This window comes from Triticum aestivum, chromosome 6D, assembly GCF_018294505.1.
Source record: "Triticum aestivum cultivar Chinese Spring chromosome 6D, IWGSC CS RefSeq v2.1, whole genome shotgun sequence".
Lineage (NCBI taxonomy): Eukaryota > Viridiplantae > Streptophyta > Magnoliopsida > Poales > Poaceae > Triticum > Triticum aestivum.
The window spans coordinates 446392516-446404591 of NC_057811.1; the positions used below are offsets into that span (position 1 = coordinate 446392516).

The following is a 12076-nucleotide window of genomic DNA, read 5'->3' on the forward strand; positions in this document are numbered from 1 at the left end:
ACTAAATTTGAATCTAAGTGAATTATTTGTTGACATGTATTTTAATTCAGTGAACTAAAATAATTTCGAAATTTGATGTTCTTAATTTGAATCTAAGTGAACTATTTGATGAAATGAATTTTAATTCAGTGAACTAAAAATAAACATTGATGAACTGTTTTTCAAATTTTTGATGAACCGATTTTAAAAATGTTGAACTAAAATATGAATTTTAGTTCAGTGAACTAAAATTAAACATTGATTAACTCTTTTTCAAATGAACTATTTGATGAACTAAATTTGAATCCAAGTGAACTATTTATTGAAATGTATTTTAATTCAGTGAACTAAAATAATTTTGAAATTTAATGATCTTAATTTGAATCGAAGTGAACTATTTGATGAAATGAATTTTAATTCAGTGAACTAAAAATAAACATTGATGAACTGTTTTTCAAACTTTTGATGAACTGATTTTAAAAATGTTGAACTAAAATATGAACTAAATCTTATTTTGGTTAACTATATCCTAAATGCTAATGAACTAGTATTTTGGTTCACTATATATGAAAATTAGTGCAGTTAATAATTAGCTGATTAAAAATTGTACTACATTTGAATTTAGTGAACTTTATTCAAAAATTGGTGAACTAAAAAAATATGAAACTTATTGAACTATGTATGAAATGAATAAGATTTTTCATGAACTAAATTTGCTGAACTAAAATTGTTCAAATTTGATGAACTAAATTTGAATACAATTGAACTAAATTTGGCAATTTGTTGAAATTAATTTTAATTGAATGAACTAAAATTTACTTGAACTAGTTTGAATTGTTGGTGAACTAGTTTTGAACTAATTTGCTTTCATTAACTAAACTTTTAATAATGTGAACTAAAATTTAAAAAGGATGGGATTTTTGTTTGAATACTTATGAACTGAATTTGGTTTTGGTGAACAAAAGTTTCAATATTGGTTAACTAGTATTGAATTCAAGTGAATTGGTTTCGATGAAACACTGTAATGTTATTCAAAAGAAAAACAAAATGTCCTCTCCAAAACATTTCACAATTATAGATGAAAGAAAGCACGAACCATCACTACCATGCTATTGAGAACGAGGGGTGCATTCTACAACAGTAATGCCAATAATTAACGCGATATATCAAAAGTATAACTTAGAAACATAAAAAAGCTAAAACCGGCTTTAATCAGACATTGATAACTTTTAATATATGAAATGACAAATGCTTGAAAACACACGGAATGGAGAAAAAAATAGTGGATTGAGATACTATACATCCAACTCCCACGAACAAAAAAAAATAGATACTATATAATTCACGAAGAAAAATATAGTTCCACTTTTAGCAAAACAAAAAAGATATGCTTAGTATGCAAAAGTGATAGCAACAGAGGTACTATATAAATCACGAAGTAGAGTAGGTGGCCAAAAAAAGTATAGGAGTTGCTCACGGTAACATATGTTTAAACAACTAGTAAAGTGCATCTACTGCCATACGAATACAGGTGAAACTGTTGCACACATGGAAATGCATTTCTTTTCTCCGATGAATTACACATTAAAAAATGTTTGCAGATGCATCTCGTGCGAAAGTCAATTTGGTATTGGCAGATCTTCTTCTTTCAGCTTGTTCAAAATGCTTTTGAATAACTTGAACGCAGAGATCATTCTGTACTTCGGAATGTTGGCCTGCGTATAAAGACAATATAGACAAATTATGAGAGATAAAAGAACAAAATTTGAGAAAAAGTTTTAAAGTACTACAAAAGTAGAGCACTGACTAATTGTAGAGGCTGCAGAGATAGTAAAGACTAGAAAAATGTTTGACTAATCATATGAGCATGCTGAAGAAACTAATGTCATGATTGAAAAATTGGAGTATGATTGGGACTAGCATTTAGTATTGGCACATGCAAAAAGGTCCCAACAAGTAGCATCAACTAAAATTAAAATTGGCCCGAGAACAGTACATTAACTAATGTCCAAGAAAACATTTGCCCTCTGACTAGAAAATGATAGGCAGCAGGACATGGCCAGAGAAAACTCATGTCTATACTTCAGTAAAAAAGGCTTGTGACCTTTAGAAATAAAACATGGGAACTAATTCATAACAAATGAATAATCACATTCAACTATCTTCCGTACATATCAAACATACTGAGTTGAAGCTTGGTTTATGGGTTCTTACTCATTCAATAGAGCATCAATCATACAACTTACCATTTGCTCCTAAAAAATGTTAATTGATTCAAGTTTCATCAAACCAGGTTACAATTACAGATAAAATCTTTAGATCAGATAAATTTTAACCGACCCTTCATACAACTGACCTATACAAAATTCACTCTATCCAGATAAAATGTTTTTCATCACTGTTGTAGCTCATTTTCCCCTCGTTTTACAAGCAGAAGTGATTAACTGGCAAACATTGTCAAATCACATCTTATATAGCAGCTCCCAACACATCAAATGGCCTATGACACTAGTTTGTTTTGGAATCAATTTTGCACATAAAAATATTAATAAGGCAAAGATTTTTCAAGGCATACCACGCTGAAACTCTTCATAGCTTTGCCTTCAAAATTTTCCATGTACAAAGGCAGATAGTGGCCTGAGTCATGCCTGCATAAATAATACAAAACATGGGAAAAAAAATTTGAGGATGAGTATCAAGTGTGATAACAACAACTAGGAGGGGGAAAGTAAAATAAGAATGGAAAAGTATGTTGAAAAAAGTTGCAATTGAAAAAATTGAATAAATATACAAACACAAAGAAGAAAAGTGGACTTACATGAGAGAGTTTGTTGGGTAAGGACCTACGGGTTGAAGCTTGAAAGAGAATACATTATTGAATGGCTTTTTACTCAGCTTGCAGAGCATGTTGTAGTTGGAAAGCTGTTTAATATACATAAAAAACAGTTGAAGAGATTCAGAAGTGGTAGAGCAGAAAAAATGTTTTTGTTGAATTCAAAGGATATTATGTGTCAATAATTATACCAAGTTGTAGAGAAGTTCTTCTTGGGTAGTTCCCGTAATAGTGCCACAGGGATAAAAAAAGTGAGATCTCTCGAAGAGAGAGTTGATGGAAAGTATAACCCAGTGGTTTGATTTTATAGTAGGGAAATATAACTGAACAAGAAGAAAAAGTAGAATAAGTATAAAAAACAAAAAGAATTGATCTTACTTAACATTGAGTAATTTGAAAAAAGATTTACCAGGTCTGGTTTCCAGAGGCTTTCTTCTGCATTGATCCTGTCAAATTCTCGTATGCACGTAACTGGATCAAATAACTCAGGGGGAACCAACAATTTATCCTGTGAATAGACAAAATGCAAATTAGTAAAAAACTCAGTTTGAATGTAAATAAAAAATAAAAAATTTGTCAAAAGAGAAGCAAGTAGGCAGTTTAGAACGAAAAACTCACAGTGAAGTATGAAGTGAAACAGTACTTCTTGATACAAGGCTTTACTTCAGATGACAGTTTTGATTGATAGTTAAGAACTTGAATAAATGAGTTCATCACTTCATCTCCAATCTCACCCCTCACTTTGAATGAATTTAAGTAATTCTCATAGCTTATAGGAAAACCTTCTATGTCAAGAAAAAGAGTGCTGGACAGAATAAAAGAAGCATAAGTATAGTTACATATGGAGAAAATGGATCTTGAAAAAATATAGTTCAAGAATTAATTTGGTGCATATGCAACACTGTGGTAGCCAAAAAGAAAAAGATAAACATCCTTTTATAGGGTATGAACATTGAGATGTAAACTAAATTAGTTGGGTATCCATATGATTTCTTTTTAGTCTAAAATTTTATGAACTACAAAGTTGTTCATCTCAACTACCTTTTGTTGTTCCAGAAAAAATGTTGGCACTACATAATACAAAAATGATGAAAAATGTCTACAACTAATTTAGTGCATAAAATTGCTCACAGATTAGAAAATGTATACAATTATTTTTCTAGGTAGATGTCTAGACTAAAAAAAGTTCTCATAAATTAATGAATAAGAAACGATAAAAAAAGTAAAGGAATAAGAGAATTAACTATTCTTGGAAGATATGCTTCCTCAGATATTTGGAAAAGAACATATCCACTTCTCGAGATATTTTGAGTTTCTTGGGTGGATCAGGAGATTGAAGTTTAGCTGCTCTTTTTTTCTGTTCTTCTTTTCAATTGTATTAGGTCTTGTACTTGGTCCAGCTTCTGCATTATTCATTGTAGAATGGTCTGCATATCACAGATAGGGAAAGTTTTAACATTAAATGATGCAATATGCCGAGACTCATATTACAAAGAAAATGAAAAACACAGAAAGTAAAAGTACATAATATGCATGAATTATAACCTTGTTGGTCAGCAAAGTCCACGTTCATTGGAATTCCCTCACTTGTATGACAGTGAGAGGCTGGTATGTCTTCATTACTCACAGGAGCAGGAGTGATAGGAGAATCATCCTCAATACTGATTGGAGTCCCTTGGAAGCGCTTGACTCTTTCATTTGGAGAAGTAGAACTAATCAATATAAAACTTCTTTTTGCATTAACTCCACCAGAAAAATTGATATCAGCTGCTTTAGTCGATACAAAGACTCCTTCCTGCTGAGAAAGGAAGTTGAAATGTTGTTGTAAGTTCAATCAAAATTATGATCAGGATTTTTTTTGTAAAACTTCAAGCAGACCGTAGGTTGTGAAGTAGTTGCTTAATCAACAGAGTTGGTATTCAGAGGTGTATCATGAACAGGGAAAATTGGTGTTTGGTACACCGAATTCAGGACCGAAATGTTTTGGACATAAGGAAAAACGCAGAATTCAGATAACAAGTTAACTAGCTAGAAGTACTATAAGCTACATGCAACATTAATTTCAAATAGAAAGGTTCCACACCAGTTTACTTGTGAATCCAGTATTAAAACTGCTGGTCATGATCAGTCATAAAATAGAGTGAAAAAATGGTATTATCAAATTACCAAAAAATCTATAGTAAAATTCAGTTGCAATCATTACTACACAACTTATCCACTTAATCTATAATATATAGTCCTGCCGCATTCAAATTGGCTATTTACAAACAGACTGAGATAATGAGCAAAGACAAATATGCTTAGAACAAGTTCTACTTGACCCGAATAGCCATAGCGCACAATAAGCTAAGCACAAGTGCAAAATCTTGAGCTCTCTGAAATAACCTTAAAAGTTATACTATTCCAGGAAAATTGGTGTTTGGTGCATAGAATTCAAGACAGACAAGTTCTGGTTATAAGGAAAGACACATAAATCAGGCCAAAGAATGAAAAGAATGAGATAAACAAAGATAGCACACGCACACATAAAAAGAGCAAATACAAAAAAAGTAGCTTAAATTTGGTCCGATTGGCTCCTGCTTAAAGACATCATTGGAGGGACCCTGGATTGTAAAAATGTTAGTAAACAGGACAATTCTTTCAAGAAAGCACTTAGATAAGAACGTAAAAAGGGAACAACACAAAAAACTACCTATGATTTCAAATGTGGCTCTGGTTTCACTTTTACGTCTGGTTCAACTTTTGCAGCGCAACTGGGACCTTCTGGAATGATTTGTGGACATTTTGAATCAATTGACGTGTTCTCATTTAGAACTTCGCAACACTATTGGCATTGTTGACCTACATTTCACAATACAAAAAAAGTTTAGCTATATAAGATAAAAAGAGACAACAAAGAAGAAACCAGATAGAAATGAATGATTCAACTCATAAGAAATACCTCCGCATAAGGAACTGAATTAAACACACCAGCAGCATCAAGAGCATTATTAATAGGCGCCTCATTGGCATATGGGGTGCGTGATATGTTGCGCAGCTACAAATTGTAGTGGAACAAATGATGAAAATAAATACTGGAACTAAAAAGATAAGTCATGAATCGAAATACAGTATATGATGCTTACTGGTAAAACCCCGTAATTTTTCCTAGACTCATAATTCCTATCAACCATTGCAAGATACTTGAAATCTTCAGTCTTCACATGAGATATCCGAGGAAGAGAGTAATCCACAGTTGACTGGTGATTCTCAATAAAATCAAAATCAACAAAATCCAGATAAATGATCTGCCATTTAGAAAATAAACATGTCAGTAAAATAAAAAGTGGAAAGATAGAAAATAGTGGAATTGAAGTTTGAACTTACTCCCCAAATAGGAAGACATCCCCTAATATATGAAGACTTGTTCATTTCCTCAATAGTTGGCCTGTTCATGATCATTTCAAAGTGACGCTCTAATTCCTCACGCATGAAATCCAGTGCCAATTTCCCAAAGTCAAGTGAAGGGATAGCAGAAACATCTCTTAGAGAGTACAAGAACTTCATGTTGCCAAAGCAGTATGATGCAGGGCACAAGATAGATGATAGGAAATAAAATGTGAAGCTCCTGATAAAACCATCTTCTGTCTCGTCACTAAGCATCACCTCCTCTATTTTGTTGATTGGCATTTTGTTCCGATGATCAACATACTTGTTCCTTAACTCTGAAACCTCTGCCTTCACTTGGGGATCATCACTACTGAATATAAAAGGCTCGGTGCCACCAGGGAAATCGAAAATTTTGTTGACCATATCATTAGTAATCTTGATAACTTTATTCTTATGCTTGAAACATGGCTCTTTACTTCCAAACATATGCTGATCTATCCATTCAAGCAGATTCATTGGAATTTTAAGTTTGTTTGGCATATGAAGCAGAGCTTCCATTTTGTACTTTGTCACATGACCTAGCTGAATGTCACTAAACTTCTTAACAGTTTTGTTCCAACGCTTGAAAGACAGTCTGGTAATGTATGTAGGCTTGCACAACTTCCTAGGGAACACTCGGGCTACGAAAAAAATAACAACAACTTATAAGACAGTGCAAAAACTAGATAATAAATAAATAAATATGAAATATGAAAAAATCATAACCCGATAGAGTATCACAAAAAATGCTAGAGGACCAGCAAAACAAAGTACCTATATTGAACTATACGAAAACACACATAAAAACAAGAATTTAGATAAAAATGATTAGTCGAAGAAGTAGTTGAAGAAAAATGAGAAGAAAACATGTTATTACAGAGAAGGAAAAAAATGTGACCTACACATGATTAAAAAAAGACACAAACTAAACATTCAAACAAGACAACTTACAAAAATGAATATACAAGCATATGCTAAGACCAGAAAACTGACACAAAAAAATGTTTTCCCAGCAATTTGATCTACTATCATACTATACCAAATTTGAAAACTAGAAAAATGAAAAGAGAAAAACTAACATACCACCTGAGTCATTGCGAAGACCTCTTGGAATATGTTGAAATGGTTCGTCCCCTTCTGGTTGTTCAACTTGGCCTCGTTCTTGTGCTACAAATACAATTTTACCAAGAATTATTAAAAAACAATAACTAGTTGTGAATATATGATATTCAAGATAATATAGAAAAACCATAACATACTAAAGTCCATTGACAAGAAACTGTAGCAAAACATTCATGGATTCAGGTAGCAGCGGTAACTATAACATAACAGGATCACCAGTTGGACTAAACAAAATATAATAACTATAGGAAAAATACAGAGTCAGAGCATATGATACTACACGAGGCAACTGAGCTATTATATGGCAACTCAGCTATCACTATATGTGTGGCTAGTACACCACAAACTAACAGCCCAGCAATGCTAGCTAGAAGAAATGCAAGCAACAGTGCAAATCTTAAAAAAAGATCCACAAGATAAATAAGGCAATTACGTATCGCAAGAAGCAATTTTCTAGCATGAACTTGATTTTCTCTCACCAGCCGATTGGCGACCACTTGCTAAGACATGCATATGAAAAAAGAAAATGAAAAATGAATTTTGCAAGTAAATAGTTTATTGGATATCGTCTAAAAATACTTGTACATAATCTTACATTTTGCACCGGTATTTTTAATACACAGATTGATGTTTGCAATTCAGATTTGCATTTCATCATGCCCTAAAATTATACATGCAATTTAATTATATTCAGATTTGCAAAGAGGGAATTCCGAGAAGAGGGAGAGAGATTTAGAGATGAAACACATAGAAAAACAAAGGGAAGCTCAGCTTGAACAGTAAAAGTGTCCAATTTGTTCAGTAATCCTCAGGCAGACCTACAGGTATGTAGATGGCTTGCTTGTTGCTTCAGATTGATGGATGGGTCCTGCCACTACGACTAATGACTCCTCCGACTATACAAGATCAAAATAACGAAATCATCCTCGATCCCTAGGACTGACTGACTAACTGCCTATGACTATAGGCGTTATTGTAGGAGATCTTCTTCGTGCAATCTACATTACGCAGCATTTACTGATTTGATTTGGGATCGTTCCCCCATCCATCCATCCATATGGTTCACGGTGACCCCTCGTCTTTCCATCATACCGCGAACCAGGCCACTATGATCTAAACTCTAGACAAAGCAAAAGAGGGGAAACAAAAGCTACATCACAAACTGCAAACAAAATCCTTCTTCAGAATACAATGTGCCTACTAGCCACCATATAGCCATTTTGAGACAAGGATCTCGAGTCTGGAAGCCACTCAAATTCAGTTAATATAAAGAGTAATGTTTCACCATTCAAGCATTTTTTATTATTTGCCCATTCTACTAAGTATGTCCCACTTTGAAATTTCAAGTCTAGCTTTGTTTGACACAAAGAAAAATAATAATTAATTCATGTGACTGACAATTAGAAAATAGAAACCACACAGTATAAACAAATTTGCAAAAACCCCACCAAACCCAAAAAACCATACTTCAGAACCTAGGCGGCACCAAACCATTTTTCTCTTCCACCCAAGCCAATCCAAACCATTTTCCATTTGTGTGTTCAACCCATCTTCGACCCTAACATTTTTTTTCTTTTCCAGATAAAGCGTACCGCTCAATTGATTAAGACATTTAATTAAGATTGCACCCTAAGCATTATTTTAGAAATGATTAAACAGAAAAATAGTACCACTTATGGGAACTACACATTTTCCAGGGCATTTTACATAGTATATAACAACATTTAACCTTACGAATGGTTGAAAAGATATGACTGGTGCAAGTTTGGCTATGGAAGGACATCCTAAGAATCCTAACAATACAAGCAACATTAGAATCATCGCTATGTAGAAAAATAATGTTGTTCGATTTTTCCACAAGTTATTATTCACACATCCTCACAAAAAAATGTGAATCATATCGGACCACACAGAACATGGATTGGAAATTAACCCTAAGTTGTTCTGTGATTATGTATGACCGACCTGAAAACAATCTCTTAAAAACTAACCTAACCAAAATGCTAATCCATCCCTTAACAGATTTTGTTCCCCTAGATGGCTTGATCAGAACTAGAATAAGGTCAACGGACATTTGAGCAAAAAGAAACGCCAAAAAAGAACAAATCTGATTTGAACAAAAAATTGATAAACTCACAAAACAGGGCTGCATGAGTGATGGAGTAAGAACATACCGCCTTGGTCATCATGAAGACCATTTGCATCCACCTGTTGTATATATTCGTCTTGCGCATCTTGAATACCATCTGGTACTGCAAAAAAAGAAGTGCACATGAAAAATGTAGTGAGCATCATCTGATGGCAAAAAAAACATAGCATATTACTTCTGCTATTGGGAAGAACATCAAGAGTCTTCAAAAAATGCCAAGGTCTGTATTAAACACCACATCTAGCTAACCTAGTGTAGTAGAAAAAACAACATTAATGTACTTATACACACATATTACAGTAAATAGTGGTAGCTGCTCAACTACTAGGATGGGCATTTAAATGTCCAAAATGCCCAAAATTGAAACCCAAGAACGTGAACTTAATAAGAACGAATCTGACTAGAAAATTTGGAAAAACTTGTTTCAGATCAATAAAAAACCACCCAGATCTGAACGCACATGAACACAAAAACATACCTAAAAACTGATGACTAACCCTACAATCCCCACCGCGCACCCCTACCAAACACACAGATCACTACCCCCCTGCCCCCTACACATATACAACCATGCATGAACGCAACCACTATGGAATGAAGCAGCATCAAGAAAATTGGATGGACAGAAACCACGAACCATCTGGATCCATGGCGATCTCCGGCTAGGGTTCGATCCAAACCCTAGCGCTGGCCTCCGCCTAGGGTTCCAACCGGAAAAACAAGGGAGACCAAGAAGAAGCCGCCGCGGGGAATCGATCCAAACGAAGAAGAAGCCAACGCGCGGAATCAATGCAAACGAAGAAGCAGTCGGCGGCGGTGCGGGGAGAGATGCGAAGGCGACAGAAGGAAGGGGAAAAAGATGGGAAGGAGAGGAAGGATACAGGGTAGGACGAAGCAGTCGGGTAGCTCACGCGAGATAATGGGCCATGCCCAAATACGCGACACGAAGGAGAGGGGGGTATGCGCCCGATTGCAAAAACAACTAAATCGGGCGCTCAAGGCACCAAATAGGATTTGGTATAGGAACCCGCTCGCTAGCGAGCGCCTCCAGCGCCCTATAAGAGCTCCCCAAGTTACAGGCTTATCTGGTAACTCACGCCCATGCCCAAATCACTCACTAGCATAATGGGCTGGCCCATCTTACGCACTTAGCGAGAAACTCATCCCGATTTTGGGAAGCTTTGGTGTTTTTTCTTTTTATTTCTAGTTTTTCTAGACCGGGTCTTTTGTCTGTTTTTTATTCATTTTACTTTTTTTAATGGGCAAAAAAATTCTAAAATTCATTTTTTAGATTTTGTCATTATTTTCCAATTTCAGAACGTTTTTCAATTTTGTGAACTTTTCCCAAAATTTGGTAAACTTCTTACAAAATTTTGAACTTTTTCAAATCCACGTTTTTAAAAAAATAATTCAAACTTGTAACTTTTTTGAACTTTTTCCATTTTTTAATTGTACTCGGATTTAGTTAAGTCTGAGACATCAGTTCGAGTTTTGGATCCCACAGGCCACAAACGGCCTCGGACGATAATGAGCCCAAAAGCAAATTTAACCGATTCGATGAGACGAACAACTCTCATGTTGAACATTTTTTGATTGGAGGCCATCTTCGGGCTGAATGGCTCACGCAAAATAGGCAATTAGTGACGCTAGCCATCACACATCAGCTATATGGGTGTCTAATGGGACGGACCACTTTTTTGGCTTGTGGTAGGGCCGCACTCCGATGGCTCTAACTTTTGCATATGATCTTGGATTAAGACGATTTTTATATCAAAATCGCCCGTTTCGACGTGACGACGAAAATCTACTTTTTCATATGGGGCCGTCTTGGAGGCGTAATTGGACAAACAATACTCTGAATACAAAATTTTAGTACTTCAAGCACAGTTTTGGCCCTTTAGATGAGATTGGATGGTGATGACCCAGACATCAAAGTTGCTCCTTTTGACGATACAGAACTTTGCCATGTTGAGAACGTTTTCATTTGAGTCCATCTTAATTAATCATGTTTTCACCATGCCAAAATCTTGTGTCAACACATGCCCCCTTGTTTTCTGGCAGAGCTTGCGTACCAGAAAATACTTTGCCTAGGGTAATGTTTAAGCACAATTTTGACACTCCATCGGATGTGCATGCTAAGGACGATAATTGTTATCGGCCATATGCTCAGGCTTATTGCTGCTTGGGTAGATCCTCTTCAGATAATAGTCATATGATAACAACCATTATATGTCACAAAGGCCTCCACGGAAGTTTCTCATGTCAATCCGAACCTGGCCTTTGTCTAGGTGTTTCGTGGGGATATTCACCTCAAAGGAATACCATCAGTTGTTCGATGATCCAACTTATTGTTGATCAAAGTACACCATGAAGCCTCCACCGAACAACTTCTGCCTCCTGACTTGGATCCTATAGATAAGAGAAACTTTCTCTAGGCGGCCATCTAACTCACACTAGCTAGATATGTTAGTGACCAAGTTGACCATGGAGTCGGCAATAACTTGCCATGGGTCAACTTTAATAGTAAGTTGGCTATGAACTCGCCCTACACGAGTCGGTCACACAAAGCATCAGTTGTGATAACC

The 12076-nt window shown here is 35.2% G+C and overlaps 1 protein-coding gene across 9 annotated transcripts; it reads right to left on the minus strand.

Moving 5' to 3' along the window:
- Positions 1–1384: 1384 nt before the first annotated feature.
- Positions 1385–10460, minus strand: LOC123145731 (uncharacterized). Of its 9 annotated transcripts, none has more exons than XM_044565211.1 (16): positions 10129–10460; positions 9517–9594; positions 7304–7387; positions 6179–6861; positions 5938–6099; positions 5754–5849; positions 5505–5653; positions 5336–5415; positions 4358–4607; positions 4057–4239; positions 3431–3617; positions 3222–3320; positions 3004–3135; positions 2798–2901; positions 2555–2627; positions 1385–1694 (listed from the first exon to the last, which is right to left on the minus strand). In XM_044565211.1, the coding sequence occupies exons 1-7, from the start codon at positions 10139–10141 to the stop codon at positions 5621–5623; spliced, it is 1149 nt and encodes a 382-aa protein (XP_044421146.1). In that variant the 5' UTR covers positions 10142–10460; the 3' UTR covers positions 1385–1694; positions 2555–2627; positions 2798–2901; positions 3004–3135; positions 3222–3320; positions 3431–3617; positions 4057–4239; positions 4358–4607; positions 5336–5415; positions 5505–5620. The 9 variants fall into 9 exon arrangements, with proteins under 9 accessions (XP_044421146.1, XP_044421139.1, XP_044421142.1 ...); XM_044565204.1 differs by having other exon boundaries at positions 4358–4610; XM_044565207.1 differs by lacking the exon at positions 5336–5415.
- Positions 10461–12076: the final 1616 nt, after the last annotated feature.